The 16,399-nt window shown below is 42.1% G+C and overlaps 1 protein-coding gene across 5 annotated transcripts in view; it reads left to right on the top strand.

The window, feature by feature from the left end:
- Positions 1–16,399, top strand: part of runx2b (RUNX family transcription factor 2b) — a 115,762-nt gene that overhangs the window by 11,450 nt on the left and 87,913 nt on the right. For 3 of the 5 annotated variants that reach the window (XM_071478746.1, XM_071478743.1, XM_071478744.1), the window contains exon 4: positions 6,733–6,867. The exons of the other annotated variants lie outside the window; for them this stretch is intronic. In XM_071478746.1, coding sequence (XP_071334847.1) covers positions 6,733–6,867 — 135 coding nt within the window. The remainder of the gene's footprint in view (positions 1–6,732; positions 6,868–16,399) is intronic. 5 annotated transcript variants of the gene reach the window in all.

Below are 16,399 nucleotides of genomic sequence, written 5' to 3'. Positions count from 1 at the left end.
TTCTGTAAACCACAACAATCCTGTTTCCAATCCTGTTCTACCATTGTAAATAATCTCCTGTTGAAATGTATTGGTATCAGCATTCTATGACCACTAATGCAGATAAAGTTTCAATATTTATTTTTCATATAAACAATCATACTCATTCTGTTTAAAAAAAAAAAAAATCCCTGAATGCTCCGGAGAGGCATGATAAATTTAGTTTCCATGCGAGAGAGTAAAAACAACTTTGACAGGAGCGATGTTTTAACAGGGCAAGTGAATTTTGGCACCACCAAAGGCACTTTCCTGTATTTCTTTTTCAGAGGGATACATGCAGCTCAGCTTAATCAAGGCTGCTGCGCACAAAGGGGGTATTTGTTTAATCATTTTGGCACTGACAGAGGTATGCACAGACAACTTGGACTCACAGCCTCTGCTTGTGTGGTGTCAGTGTACTGTATGCGTGTGTGTGCGAACGTGTATGTTTTGTCAATGCATTTGTGTGTCTGCTTTTGCTGTCTCTGTTTGCCTGCAGCTGTCTTTATCAGCCTGTTTTGTTTTCAATCTTGATTTTCTTTCCTCTGATTTTTATCCCAGAAAAATGAGATTAAAGATCTGACATGGTTGATGAGATTACAGATTCTTTTGTGAATTGTGATGTGTAAGACGACAGGGCTAAAAGTCTGCAGCTGCAGCTCAGGCACAATGCTGTTTTCAACTAAATGCTACATTTGGGATGCTAACACCGTTGCAGTGCTAATGTTTGTAATTCACACCAACCTCTGATGATGATGATGATGATAATGAGAATGACGATAATTTTGCATTTATTTAGAAATAAACCAAACTACTGGACAGATTAAAATTTTGACCTGATGGTGGCGCTAGAGAGAAAAGTCAGTGAATCCATCAAGGATTTGTTGAGACCTTTCACTAAAAACCACAAATTAACCCTCATAGTGGAATTAGAGGAGAAGTTTATATGATTCATCCTCAGGGCAAACTGAAATTTGTTCGCCAGATCATTTAGTACATTTTCAGATATTTCACAGGATAAGTGAAAATTCCCTCAGTATGACTTAGGCTTTATCCTTTGGGGACCATGAATATGTGTACCAAATTTCATGGCAATCCATCCAGTCAGGATATTTCACTAAAAACCTAGAATGTCAACAAGCTTGAGGTGCTAGAGGAAAAGTCAGGGGACTATAAAGTCAGTAGGCTTTATCTTCTGTTTGCCATGAATGTCTGTACAAATAAATTCTCGATAACCCATCAAATAGCAGTTGAGATATGTCAGTCTGGACCAAATATATATAAAGATATTTCTATCTCTCAAACCATGCTGCTACCAGTGCTAAAACCAGCATAGGAGTCAAAAAAAAATAAGATAAGAAATGTGTTTCTTGTTACAGGCCGTTTTTTATGGGCCTAGTTGTCTGAATAGCTTATAACAAAGTAACAGCTGTATTGCAATTGTCAAAGAAATCCTTTAAGCCATTGATGCCAGATCTTATTTCACTCACTTTGGCTGGCTGTTTGATCAAGTGATGGGACGGGCAACACTTTAGAGGTACAGTATCTGCCCAGCAGCCATTCATTTTGAAGCTGTTATTTATGTAATCTTCAGCACAGTCACCCACAAAGGCCTACCTCTAACCTGTCAGACACAACTTGAAAAGTGTGGTGCCATAATGACCTGCAGCATAAAATATTTACCGACTACCTGAGGCCCTGACAGCACACTGTCAGCACAGTGTCCACTAACTGTACACCGCCAGCCTTTGAACAAAAAAGAAAGCATGTGGGGAACCTGATACCTGTTGACACAGTGTTTAAATGACAGTATTCCACAAACATGGAGGCGGTGGGCCTCCTTGAGGGACTTGTATGAGCCCGCAGCTCCTGTGTACAATTTAAATAGCTTGTAGATGATTAGAAGGATCAAATGGCCAAGAGATAAAACCACAGAGGGTGCTCTGCTCCGTGTGAAAACATTAAGGTGCTCATTATGATTACTTATGACCTGTTGACTCAGTAAAATTGCTGTGAAATTGACCATACTGTTGAGGAATGCTGTGCCCAGACAGACAGTAATTGCATTTCCTGTTAGTCCCTGACTTCTTCTCTCTCCCTCGCTCTCTCTCTATGTGTATGTGTATGTGTGTGTGTGTGTGTGTGTGTGTGTGTGTGTGTGTGTGTGTGTGTGTGTGTGAGAGAGAGAGAGAGAGAGACTGAACACCTATTTCAGCTGCCCTTGTTCGTAGAGTTAAGACTGAACTGACTGTAACAGAGACAGTCAAAAGAAATGAAGCTGTACTGCACACATTAAACTCAAATAACATTGGAAGTGAAAATCTAAGGAGAATGTTTTTCATTAGGATTTTATCATCATCCTGAAAACAGCTTTTCCCAGACCTCACAACTTGACCTAGCCTTATTAGGTTTAGCTCGGCTTAACAGGATTTTTTGATGCCATCGATTATCAGGAGAACATTTACCTCAAAAACATGATTTGAAAGCACAGTATATTAGCGTATGTGCACGTATGGCACATATAAAAAGCTCCTGCTGATGGGAAACACAACTCCCCAGAACGGTTGACTGCATCCAGGCCTCCTAATGGTGCTGAGCTGAGAGAACAAGCTCACTCCTCCGTGTCCTGTTCGATAAAACCGGGGTTTGGACCTATGCCATCATTCGGGGCTTGGCAGGATGCAATGACTCGCTGAGGTTTGAAACCCCATTAAAAATTGTCACTTTATTTTAAGCAGCTGCCACACTTGTGAGTCCCACATCCTTCTGGAAAACCAATCAGAGCCCCAGAGCTGGCTGGGGATTGGCCAAACAGCGCTCATACTGTGATTGTCTGAGTTGTTAAAGTTTGTTTCCCCTAGATGACTTCAGGGTAATGAAGGCTTTTAATTTTCTTGTCAGCTGAGTTTAGGGCGTCTGTCCGGCGTGTTGTGTCTTGAGACGCTGGGAAGATTATTTATGAAACTTTCACTGCATACCTGACTAAACCATGATGATTGTGTGTGGGCCAACCCATAATCCCAACTAGATTTAGTGAATTTGCTACAGCTAGACACTTTATAGCACAAACCGCCAATTCTCAAGGTTACCTTATTACAACCCTCCTTTGTCAGCTCGTAACTGCACTTTCATTGCTCACTGGAAGATTCTCATCAGTGTTCCCATACCATGTCTCTGTCCACAGTGTACATTTTTACTTACTGACCAAGATCAACAGGAAAGAGGATGACACAGAAAAAAAGAAGGGACCAACCGGCAAATCCTGTGTGCGTGAGTCTGGTGCGACATGTTGTATGAAAGAGGTCAGGTACATAAATTATAATCAGTGCATAGGGGTTACTACTACTACTGCTAGTATTTTCCGTTGTCTCATTGCAGATTAGGAGACTACTGCTCTACCGTGTTTATGTTTATTCATTTATAGAAAGTGGCAATCGTGGTGAGCAGAAGGTTTATAGTGGAATTGGCTTTGTTGTTCTTCGTCAACTATTTCTACTCCTCGAAACTTGTACAAACAAACATATGCTGACCAATGACCCCAGTCTCTAGCTGCAGTAATCTTGAGATTTCTTCTGAGGAGGCACACATCAGCTAAAGCTCTGTAGCCATGTTGTAACCCCTCGACTCACAACCAAAACTCAAGCTTAAGGGCATAAATAAAGTGCATTCAGACAGGATGTAGGAAGTACTATCTAGATGTTAGATATCCTTAAGATGCTTAGCCACTGGTCTGCCATCAGTTCTTTTGAGAGGCTTTATCAAAACTGATGTTGCCTCTGGGAGAAGTTGCATAAGGTCTTGTAACTTAGTGCTCCTTATCAGAGACAAGTAAAGCACAAACATGTATCCTAGATGGATAATCGGTGTCATTGCAAAGATTTTGTTTTTATTTATTTGTAGAGATAAAATCACAAGAATATTCTCTTTGTCTGACTAAAACCTGCAGTCGTTTACTTATTTGGCGATTTGGGGGCATCACAAAAAGCAGTAAACACAACACTGATATATTATCACATTATGAAGTTATTATGGGGGATGTACTTGTTTACACTTCCAGCAAACAAAGAGATTAATTTGGAGTTGTGTTTCCTGATACATGATGGATTAAAGTAAAATATTTACTCTCCTTTTTTTATCTGTGCTGTTTGCCACCAGCCGCAGAGGGAAATATGTGGTTGTTTAGCTGCTTAATGCTCCACTATGTTCACCCTGCTGTTTGGTGCTGTGCAGGTGGTAGACAGTGTCTATCTGAGCTTTTTAGCAGAAAACTGCCTCACGTTGCATCTGGAAATGACACTAGAGCAGAGCAAGTGACCCAAAATGCCAGAAGTTGTTGTCTGTAAAACCAGAACAGTCAGCTGAAAGACACTAAAAAGGCTCTATAGAGCTGAGAGGACCTGTGGAGACGGGGCAGAGTAATTTAGATAGTTGTTAATTTGAAAATAAAAATTATTAGGTCTGCTTTAATTGAATTTTAATTTAATAAAAATGTCTCACAGAACAGCTACTGTATAGTGCTTATTAGCCAGCGCTAGGTGTCTGTTCTCTGACTTTGCATTTCTGCCTCTGTCTGGTTCTCTTCTACAGCCACACACATGCATACACAAAGGCACACAAACACACACACTCTCATGTATGTGGAACGGTTTTGTCTCGCTTGCTGGACATCAAGCTGGCAATTTAGTCCTTATAGCATGCAGATGGTTGGTGTCACTCCAAGGTAAACCTCAGCTCTGCCAGACAGAGTGCACACTACCTGCCAGCAGCCTCCGCTCTATCATGGTCTAGTAGCGTCCACCAACCCGGTGCTTCGTAGTAGGCGTCTGCCTAGCAAATCCATACACACAGTCTAGTTCCTGTTGTGCTTCTGTCCTCAAACGACTAGAGATGAGTATAAACAAGCCCAGAAACCCAGCTGTTTATTGTTACAGGTATATGCAGTCAAGGCGTAGCGACAGGGGGCAAAAACGCGACTGTTTATTTTATATCCAGTTCTGAAGTGTGCCTGGAGACACACAGAACAGGATGAATAACACATTTAGGAGGAAAGAAAAGACAAAAAGCAAAATAATCAACACTGGAGCAGAAAGATGGAGGGGGTGTGCAGAGGAATTTTGGCAGAATTTTACAACAGCAGCTCAAAATTGCATGAACCAAAAAGTTAGTAGAAACATGTCCTCTCAATGCTTTATGAAAAAATATTTTAGAACTGGAAGAAATGGGGAGAAAGAAAGGCGAAGCGTCTTTGTTTTTGTCTGTGGCAGTTAAAATGTTTGGCTAGGCTGAGTGCCAGCATGGAGGACAGCCTGCTGTAGTTCCCCTGTTCTGGTGGGCCATGAAGCAGAGGTCAGCTAAGTCTGCTGAAATCAAATCCAGTGTCTCCCACCCGCAACAACAATGTGGCAGAATGGCCCAAGGGCAATGACATGATTATGTTGTTGTGCTCTGGGCTAAATCTAAGGAGAAGCTCGAGCCCTGCCCTTGCTGTCTCTCTGGATTACAGAGACATGCAAGGCCTGCCTTAGCAAAAGCCAGGTGCCTTATCCTATCACCTTGTGTGGCACAGAAACAGCTGAATTAGCAGAACCCTGGCTAAAATTATTCTGGCGTACTAACTGAGATCATATCCTCTTTCATGTTTCAAACCTGTTCGACATCTCTGTCAAACAGCCCTACAGTATTCAGACTTGATGACAAAAGCAGATACACTGTGATAGCAAAACACCTTTTTAAATGATATTTCTTCAGCAAGATGCAGATGAAGTAAAACAAAATGCTTTTTAGATTTGTTAACACATGAAACTTAACTCTGGACTGGAGGGTTGCTTGGTTGCAAACAGGAGGTATACAGTAATGTGGCCTGCACACTACGGTGGATGTAAAACTGTTTGAAATGTTACACTGTTACAAGACCCTGCTTAATCAGAATGAGCCATGGTTTTCAGATGGTATTTAGATATGTAATGCTAACAAATGAGGCTTTGCTATTATAGTAACAGGCTCTTAATGTTATTTCAGCAGCCAAGTCTGTCTCTTTCTAGTGGTTAGAGGAGCTTAGACGGTTTCCTGAGGCATTGACTAAGCATGTTTGGGTATGCACATTCTCCTCTTAGCGTGTAATAGCAATATTATTGCCATGAAATATTGGTATGGTAAGTCCACGAAGTCAGCATTTGACATTGAAACAGTGTGTATCTTCAATACATTGGATTTCTGTTGTATTTGAGTTTAGCATGGCAAGATTTTCTTAAAACTGCAGAGACCACTTAACCGCTAGTATTCATCTGGACAAACATATTAAGATAATTGCCACTGACTGCTATCAGTGATTAGATTTAAACTCAATCCCCTCCTGTTGTAAACAGAGTCCAAATTCTGGGCACTTAATCATTTTCGTAGAGTAAATCTACACTCAGTGGTTTGTTCTTGATTTGTTCTTTTTTACGTTTTTTCCTCCACCTCACACACCTCTCAGCTGTACATCAAGGAATGCGTTTTTTTCAGTCATGCCTCTGTGCTCTTGACAGGTAGCGACTGCATGAGAGGACAGTTTGTCCTGCAGAGCTATGCAGGCTGCAGGGGCCCATGTTTGGCTTGGATGCCAATGAATAACATTGTATGGAGAGAGGAAATTAAAAATGCAGGGTTGTAATTTACTGAAGAGTGGAAATGATTTAAAAGTTGTTTTTTTTCTTCTCGCCGCTTTGCTTGAAGTTTTCCAAATATGCCACAGCTGAGTGTGAACTGAGCTTCGTTGTACTGGCAATAACAAGCAAGTCAAAGCTCCCAGCTCTCTCAACCTTACCCCCTCTTCCCATTACTACTTGGCAAAGACAGCACCATGCTAAGGTAAGCCGTCATGAAATACAAATGCTAGACATGCCTAACTGATTTCACATCTCAAGTGAAATGCAGCATTATGCTATCATGAGAAAATCAAAGGCATTTCCCCTGCAGTTGGACTGTGTGTGCACTCTTAACTAACTTGCCAGGGTGATGACTGATATCATGAACAACATTCTCCGATTATTGGCCTCACAGTGAGCATGTGTTGCCTGCTTGTGGTCGCTGTGGATGGTTCCCTGGTGTGACACAGGTAACAGCAGATTAATAGTGTAATGAATCAGACTTTACAAGGCAATCAAGGCTCCATGAAATTGGAACACTTGCCTTTCGTCGCTTTATTTAAGTACTGAGTCATAACACTAAAAACAGTAGTGTGTCGCCTTTATTCTGTCCTATCTCTGTGTGTTGAGAGGAACCCTAACACTGACTAATGACAATGAAGGAATTCATTACATATTAGGATGGAGTAACTCACTCTGGCTAGCTGCTGAGTTAAAGGAAAGTGCACTTGGATTTTTTTTTTTTTTTTTTTTATGGCTTTCTCCCTTTATAAACCTCAAATTTGCTGCTGGGTAACTCAACCACTTCCTCCCTTCCTGTGAGATCAGGCAGTCAGGCAGGGTGAAGCCAAGCAGTGCAGGGGCTGCTGTGGCTTGCAAACAGCTGGCACAGTACTCACTATACCTTTGGCACCTGTGGGTGGGCGTCAACACTGCTGGCTAAACAAACAAGGCCATCATCCAGCTCTTACCACAGTCATGAATGGAGAATGGACTCAGAGCGCCACCTGTAGCAGTGGAGGCCAGGTAGCAAAGCACTTATGTTGACCTGTCCTTACGCTGTGGTGTCAGGACAAAAGATATCAAAAATATAATATTACTCCTCATTTTGTAGTAATTGTATGAGTTTGGTGGCACTGATGTGGCAGATTTTTTAATGGTTTGAATCCTGCTATTCTCCTGCAGATGGCGATGTTGTCCTGATTTCAGAGTACACTCTGGCAAAGCCCAAGCCACTATGTGTGAGGCCTTTTTCCTAATTGGTGACTTTTAACAAGTCTATGCAAATATCTCTCCCTGTCTCCATCTCCAATTCCCTCTTGGCCTCAAGCCTGACGACAAAAACTTTGTCACATGATGTTGAAAATAAAGTGCAGCACAGGGAGGGAGGTGACAGGCTGGATTGGGGCTGGGGTTGGGGTGGGGGTGGGGAATTTTGGGCTGAGGTGTTGCCAACTTTTAGAGCCCTACACCCACGCGGGCGCCTGGTAGAACTTCAGCTTCCAGGACAGAGAGGTAAACTAGATGAATGAAGTGGCAACTGATCTGTTTGTCTTAAACAAACACAAAATGGAAATTTGCCTCCATGATGGTCACATGGAAGACGTTAGGGCTGCAGGGGCGCACACCATTACCACCAGCGGAATTTTCCGAAAACAAGACAAGAAAGTTGAGGGCCAGATAGACAGAAATAAAATGAGCAAGGAGAGAAGGGGACCCTCTAGAGAGGAGTGAAACTTTCCACAGGTTCACTGTGTTTATGTGGTGCTGGCAGGGCCTTACACTGAGGAAAGGATGCTGGGGAAGTCCGACTTGTTGCTGAGCAAAGGTTCTCTTCCTCTGATATCCCCACAGGCTGCCTTTCTTGCTATCTTTCCATATCTTCACTCCCTCAGTGTCTCCTTTTCTCAGTCCCCTCTTTGCCTCCTCCTTTCCCTCTATTCTCACACTCTAGATGTGCTGATGTGTGTCCAGGAAAAGAAGGCATTAGTAGGCCTAGAGGGCAAGCCTGGGAACCAGCCAGATTTCCCACTTTACTGCCCTCCCTCCCCTCCACTACTTCACCCATGATGACACAGCTTTTTCTTTTCCTTGACGGGAGCCCAGAACAATAGTGGACAAAGCTGAATCACAGACATTTTTTTGCCAGAGCAATAGCTTTCAGAGAAGAACTTTGAACACATTTATTGGTGGCTAAAAAAGGTCAGCAAGCACAAATAAACATTTCACTTTTTTTTTTTGACAGGAAAATACATCTTACATATTGTTTAATATATGTAATTTACATTAAGAGATAACTGTAAATATAGGAAAACTCCAGCTCTCGTTCAATGGCCATAATGTAGCCTATGTCACCATCGCCTCATCTCCATCAGCACACAGACGTTTACTCTTCAGCTCCCAGCCCTACCTCAGTCTCCAGGATGACAGGCACACTTGGGACTTTTGTATATGATAAACTAGGTGATACGTAACCCCCACCGACCTCCCCTCCACCTTTTCCTCTTTCCCTTGCCTCTTCACATCCACCTTTTTTTTTTCTCCTTAATAAATCCTCCTCTCAGATTTCCCCCTCTGCCCTTTGCGCGTCCCCCAGCTTCAGCCCCAGCTGCTGGCTCTCCGCCCACAGCCGAGGATGTGAGTGCCCAGCGATGCTGTGCGATCCCCGGGGGATGGGGAGCCAGTGAGGCAGGGGGGGCTGCTGATGGTGGTCAGAGTCTGAATGAGCTGAGCGGCCGCAGGAGAAACCACAGCGTGTGTTTGTGTGTCGTAGCGTGTGCGTTGGTGTGAACCCCTGTCCCATGGGTCAACATACTGTGTCCTGCAGATCCAATAACGGCAGAGCAGACCCTTATACATGACCACACGCATATATGCACTCACATTGTGTGTCCTTGTCTGTTCAACAGCTCACAAGCTCCAGGCTGGGCAGTGCCGGTTCACTGCTGTTGAAAGCATTATGTGTCCAGCCAGTCTGAAGAGTGAGCCATTAGTTAGAAGTAGCTGTCATAAAGAGATTCCCTTGTCTAATAATGAGGTTTGTTAAGTTAGGCCAAACAGGGCCACTGCTGCACACTGCGGTAAAGCTTGACCACTAAGCTGAGCACTAGAGAGGCAAGTGCGAAATCAAAGTTGAAAACAGTCTCTATTTTTTATGCATTGTGCAGTAGAGACTCATCAGTGTGTTTGGATGACTGAGAATACATTTGAACACACTGCCAAGATACTTTGTACTAGTATCTACAATATTTCCTTTGTTGTCTGATGTGCTTGAAGGTGCTTTGGTAAGATAAATCAGAAATTGATTAGAAAATGATTCTGTCATTGCTACATTTTTGGTTAATACATCTGGCATTTGATATATCTTTTCAAATCGAGAAATAGAAGTCCATTTTTGTGATACTCATTTATTGTGATTTGGATGGTTATGGCCTCCCGGCTCATGCGTTTAGAGAGGACACATTTCAACCCTTTTTTTTTTTTGAAATTAATAGTATCACACTTTGCTGCTGCAGCTGGGCAAGTGCTGCAATGCATGTTTGAAGTTTTGTCACAACGGATCCTAATATGCTCCAGATATAAGGTTCTAGTTTTTTTTTTCCATTAACTGGTTGATGTAAGAGGTGGTGGTTACTGCAAATGGTGTTTTAAGAAACAGTCATGTCAGGTAATATAGTCCTGAGGTTTGAGAATGTCACCTGAGTGATAATTTTTCACGCAAAAAAGGTTCTCTGGTTCAGTTTATAAATGAAAGGAATTCTGCTTTTTTTGTCATTACTGGTAATCGTTGTGAAGTGAATATCATCAGGTTTTCAGACATCACTGTTGCTCTGGGGAGTTTTGATGTAAATTTTTTCCCACAGTGTATTGAGATTTCATGAAATAATCAGCAAATTAATCAATAATGAAGCAATCTCAAAGCTCAGATTTTAGTGGTCTCCAATGCCAATTACTGCCATCTTGACACAGAACAAATGAGAACCCTGGGGTACCTCTGCTCTCTGTATAGTCAGGTTTAGTTCATGATGGTTTGACAGTAACCACTAAAGAGGCAAACACAGTCGCTCTTTTCTCCTGTGTCAACACTCCTGATCTTGGTTTGGCGGTGGACCCGTCATTGTATTAATCCTGACAGTGTTGGTTTGACCTGTCGTTGTATTAATCCTGACAGGTCATAACAGGATTAAAACCCCTCAGCCTGCAGTGAAAGAACAACAGAGAGAAAGTGAGAGAAACTGGGACACAGAGAGGTTGCGCTTCTCATAAATGTGTGAAGTGGACTGGATTAAAGTCTAACACATGCACGGCCTGTTGGGAGTTTGCATGTATATGTAGAGTATGTGTGTATACATATGTTGCTCCAGAATGTGGTGAATATCTCCCACCCCTTTTCACACACTCACACGCTGTTTGTTTTTACAATTGCGTTGTGGGACACCATCGCTGAGCTGCCCCTGCTCCCAACTGTCAAACAACATTATTGGGGTTGCCCCCTTCTCTCCTCAGCACCGAAGACTACTAAAAGACACAACCCATAGCTTTGTCAGTGATGCACAAACATACAAAGAAAGACACACTTTCACACACAGGCAAAGGCTAACCTGGAATAAGTTTTTACCCAACTCCATGGCAGAAATAGAGACATGAAGCCATAACAAATGAAAGTCTTTTAAAACAAAGAGTTCTCTATTTTGACTACAAACATATCCAAGAAAGACTGTTTCCTTTCTTCAATGACCGAAACAAAGACTCTTTAAAAATTGCTTTTTATGGTTTTAAGTTGCACAGAGAAATTGGATTGGGATTCAAAGTTAACTCAATGAAGGTCATCCCAGTACAACAAGAACCGCGGAGCTTGAGAAATAGCATCTGGCCTGAGACAAGAAAACATAATAAGTGTTAGACTGGTTACTGGAGTAGAAATCTGTGAAAGAAGGAAGAGGTATATTGTATTGGAGAGGTTTATAATCTCATATAATATCAGCAGGTACCTCAAATTCACAAATTTAAGCCCTCTAAATACCTCTCATGTGTAGGATTTGACATTGAGTATGTTGATTTCTTTGCACTGATCTGGAAAGTGCATCATGTGCATGCAGCTACCTCGCCATCAAAAGCCCTGGGTCATAATTCAGAGGGAAGATGGCCAAATTTATATACAAGCCCACTTCCCCAGCTCAGGGCAGAGTCAAACTGATCAAAATGCATGATTTGTGATGGCAGGAGATCCTCCACTGTCAGCAGCCAGGTAGAGATACCCCATACACCCCTGCTTCGAGGCCCTACAGTATCTGCTGCATTGTGTGACTTTATTTAAAAATTTACACTATGGCAGGTTTGAAAAATTTCACAGAAAAACATCCCACTGTAGAGAGCTGACATGTCACACATTGCCCCCAGTCGGCCATAAATGATGTCACATCCTATTAGCCCTCCCTGAAAGCAGATCCTTTTCCTGTGTGTGTGTGTGTGTTGGCTAGCTGTGGTGCTAAGTCAGAGTCCAGACACCTGGAGAAGAGAGTGAAAAAGAGAGTTGAGGGAATAGCAGCTTCAGCATAGAGAAGGGGGGGGGGGCAATAAAGGAGGATAAAAGATGAGAAGTCTGCTAGAAGTTGTAGTCGTAAATCAGCCTCCAGTCTGAGAATCGCAGAGGATAGACACACGTGATTTATGAAGTCTTTATAACCAAGGGAGGTGGCATTACGCAGAGCAAAGAGTTACAAATGGAGAGGCATTAACCTCTACCTGTGGCTGTCAGATTGATACAGTTTCCCTCTTGCTCGGAGCTGAGCAATGAGTTTTAGGAGTTATAACCCTCCATAAAGGTTAGATATTCTGTAAGGTCAATGGTGGAAAAAGACCCACATGTACTTCTCTGTCATCACTTGGTTGGAGAAAGTGTACCTTTTATTTCTTCTGTTTGAAAAGGGCAGCTGGACATCTTACTCAACTCTTTTAAGTCAGCTTCCTGAGCATATTTTACACTCCAGTGAGTACCAATCCTCATGAAAATGAAAAATCTCTGGAGCAAAAGCAGTCTGTGTGTTCTTAATGATGAAATGAGGCGACGGAGTAACACCAACAAAAGTGAAGGTGATAAATTCGACAGCTATGCTGTGAAAACACATCAAACCGAAAATCCCTTTTCCAAACATTCCAAGCTCGTTTGAGCACCTTTGCATTTATTTGTTTTTTAATTCGTTCTCATGCATTTTAATAGATCCATTACCTATAAATATCCGAACATACACAGGGACGTATCCTCAACTGGGACCAAGAATAACAAGGCCAGGAAGGCTCAGATAGAGGGGCTGTGTGTTCATTATGATATGCAGCGTTCAATTGCCACATTAATTAAGCAGCTCGAGGCACCAGTGGCAGGATGACGGACAGGCCTAGTCACTGGAGGCACGTCTGATACCCTGCCAAGTCCAAGCCCTGCTGTCCGGCTGCTGATTTATGGACAGAGCCAGAAGTCGGAAAAGTATCCAGGAGTCGTATTTTTAGCGAGCTAGTGCTGCGCACATGTGCAGGGGCTTAAGCCGGCCCCATGGGACACCATTCATCTCTCATCACTGCCATGCTGATAACATCCTCCTCTATATAATCCACACATCCCATCCAGCACATGTACTTGCACACTCACACTCACGGGAACCTGGTGGTGGTCAGCTTCCTACAAGTGGAGTCACATAAATACACAGCCAGTGTTTAGATGACACTAGGTCTCTGGTATACTCTTTTTGCAATCCTTTTGTGAGTTTGTGATTTGCGGATGTTTAACAGGAAGTTATTGAGGAGTGTATAAAGCTCGGTTTCCTTCCTGCTCAGACAGCACTGTAATTTGGCTGTGTTTTAACAGCTCTGCAGCTCCCTCTGTTTGGCCTCTTTCTTCCCCCCAATATTTTTTCCTTATGCCTCTCTTCAATCCATTTTAATCTCCTGTTTTACAACATAAAGAAAAATGAGAGGCCATTTTCATGCCAGCTGTCCCTTGATGTATTCTGGTCATCAACTGCACATGTGCGAATAATGCTTTTCTGTACTCATTTGAATATCAGAATGGCTGATTATGAGGGTGGCATGCATGAGCACAACCCTTCAGGGGCAGCGAGTGAAAAAAAAAAGGACAGAGATGAAAGGACAATGGAGTTAACAATCATGGGTCTGGCATTGCATATCAACAGTCCAACAGGCGTCTGAAAGGGTTCAGCATCAGTAAACAATGTGATAAGATGGCTGCAATATTAAGTAGTTCTGACATTTTCAAGTCAGGGGGAAATCATTGAATAGTTGGCCTTTAGGTCAACTGCAGCTTCTTCCTTTTTATGTGGATTTGAGTTTTTAGATTTGGATGTTAGTGTAGTTTGAAACTGCAGATGTCTGGGTTTCTAAAAAGGCTGGCTTACTCTCCAAAACAATATAATATGAGATACTCTTTGTGTTTGCATCAGATGGGATTAAACCAAGATGGTCAATAGGTCAGAGAAGTGGAAAATATTGCAATGATGGTTTAAGTATTAGGAAAGTTTTTTTGGTTTGGGGCTTTTGATATTAGAATAATGTTGGGTGAACTGTACATCCATCAGAGGCCTACATAAGTTTTGCTTACGGATATTAGACATACTCTTTTTTTTCTCATTATCAGGCAGTCGATAGTGAAGCTGACACAAAACAATGGGAAAGAGAGACTGGTATGACTTGCAACAGCATGGGGCCAGCAGCATTTCCAAAAGTCTCTGTTTTAGAGTAGTGTGGCTGCAAGAATTTTAGAAGTAAAACGTAGTGGTCTGCTCATTTTGAAGATGTGCACAAGCAACCGTCCCAAGGAACATGGGAAGGGTAGTTAAAAGCAAGTATACCAGTAACGTAATGCACTATATAAGATGAATTGGTAAAGGCCTTACCGTGACTCTCACAGTTTTACCTGATCATTCTGCCCAGTCTTCTAGAAGGGTGCTCTGTCCAAATCTACTTGTTATACCTTTAATGTTTATTAGGCCGTTCATATTCCTAAATAAATTTGTGCATAATCGAATTATCACAACCAATCACAAATTAATCTAGGGAGCCAAATAGGCTCCGCACTAGTTTTTACTCCGAGCCCTCAGAGTGGGTTAATCCAACCCTGTTTATTACACTATAAACAGCTCTATGTACAACTTTTAACTGTAAATGAAAAGTAACTTAATCTCTAACTGGCTGAATCCTTCAAATGTTAAGGGATTGACCTTTGTCACACATCTATTATAATGAGTTTAAAAGGCAAATGCAGACTAAACAAAAAAAGTTAGTAAAATATGTGTTACACAGCACTACATTTATCATACTAGATCAACACTCGGGAGTCATCTGATCTCAACATATAGTGAAAACAGAATGGTAATGTTGTGGTGATCGAAAACATGCTGCATTTTTCATCAGTGTCAGATGCCGGCAAGTGACAGGAGGCTGGAAACTGGCAGGAGCCCTTGGCTCCATAACTGCACAGTAATGACCAGATGAAATGTATTCATGTATGCTGATATGCTGGTGGTTCTGCTCACAATGTGTTGCTAAACCAGATGCTATTTGCTTGCATTTAACTTCCCTTTTCCATTGCTGAAAACTGCTATTTCAGTTCTGATGAACACTGCAAATGCATAGGTTTGTTTAGAAGAACTTCTTATAACAAAGTGATTAATTTCCTCTTAATAAATACAAGACAAACGATAACAAATACTGCAGACAGTACTTGCTACTGAAGATATACAATAATTGCTTTCATATGAATACCATGCAGTGCATGCTGTATCAGGCTGGCTCTATCTCATCACTGCATTTTGGAAATTGATAAATGTCCTAATTTCTGTGGCACACAAACATGGAGCAGAATTATAATAAAATAATTTTTCCCAACCCAATTTAAATAAATCATTTTGAACTGATATTAGAATAAAGCCAAAGATGTAATTGAACCCAGCTTCCATATTGACAAATGGGAAAAAAAGGCAACTGACTTTATTTCATTTGCCACTGGGATGGTGCCTCTTTAAGAATGAAAACCGCAAATTGCTCTCAACAATTCCTATACCTCTGGAGTTGACCACTTTAAAATTGGCCCGTTCGGAGATTATAAATATGACTATTTGATGGCTCTGTTATTATGCCTGAGAGGGGGTGGGGGGGTGGGGGGCTGGGGGGGCTTGTGGCTGTAGGGCCGGATGGTTTCTCTTGATGTGGGCGAGAGCTTTGAGCTACCACACCACACGCTTCTGTGCTCTGCAACAGGAAAAACACAGGAGATCACTTCCAAATGAAAATGCATGCGCACAAGGATGTACACACTCCAAATATAGGCGATCGAGTAAAGTGATAAACAAAATAAACAGTTCATCCCTCCACCGCATAATACCGTAAGTGCTAGGTCGATGACAATGCTGCGTCCTGTTGCTATAAACAGTAACTCCATAAATTACATGTTTGCATGTTGGTGTTTTAATAGGTATACCTCTTTCCATATGTGCTCACCTAATATCATTCCCCTAAATGTTTAATGTGGGTTTTTATTGAGCCCATGAACCGACATGTCTTTATCCATGGTTTACCTTAAAATGAGTCACACGTCTATGTAGTACAACACATGTAGGCTGCTTACCAGCGCTTCTGTCTTTCTGTGCAGCGTACACGTGCATGTGTGGGTATGGGAGTTACATTAGGCCACAACAGCAAAGGTCGGCAGGAGCCTTGTATGCATCATAAGTCTTTATTGTCCC

Source organism: Trachinotus anak, unplaced genomic scaffold (assembly GCF_046630095.1).
Source record: "Trachinotus anak isolate AG129_WGS33_773 ecotype Australia unplaced genomic scaffold, CSIRO_AGI_Tana_v1 ptg000005l, whole genome shotgun sequence".
NCBI classification, from domain to species: Eukaryota; Metazoa; Chordata; class Actinopteri; order Carangiformes; family Carangidae; genus Trachinotus; species Trachinotus anak.
The sequence above is the reverse complement of the archived record's forward strand: the minus strand, read 5'-3'. Positions and strand labels throughout refer to the sequence as shown.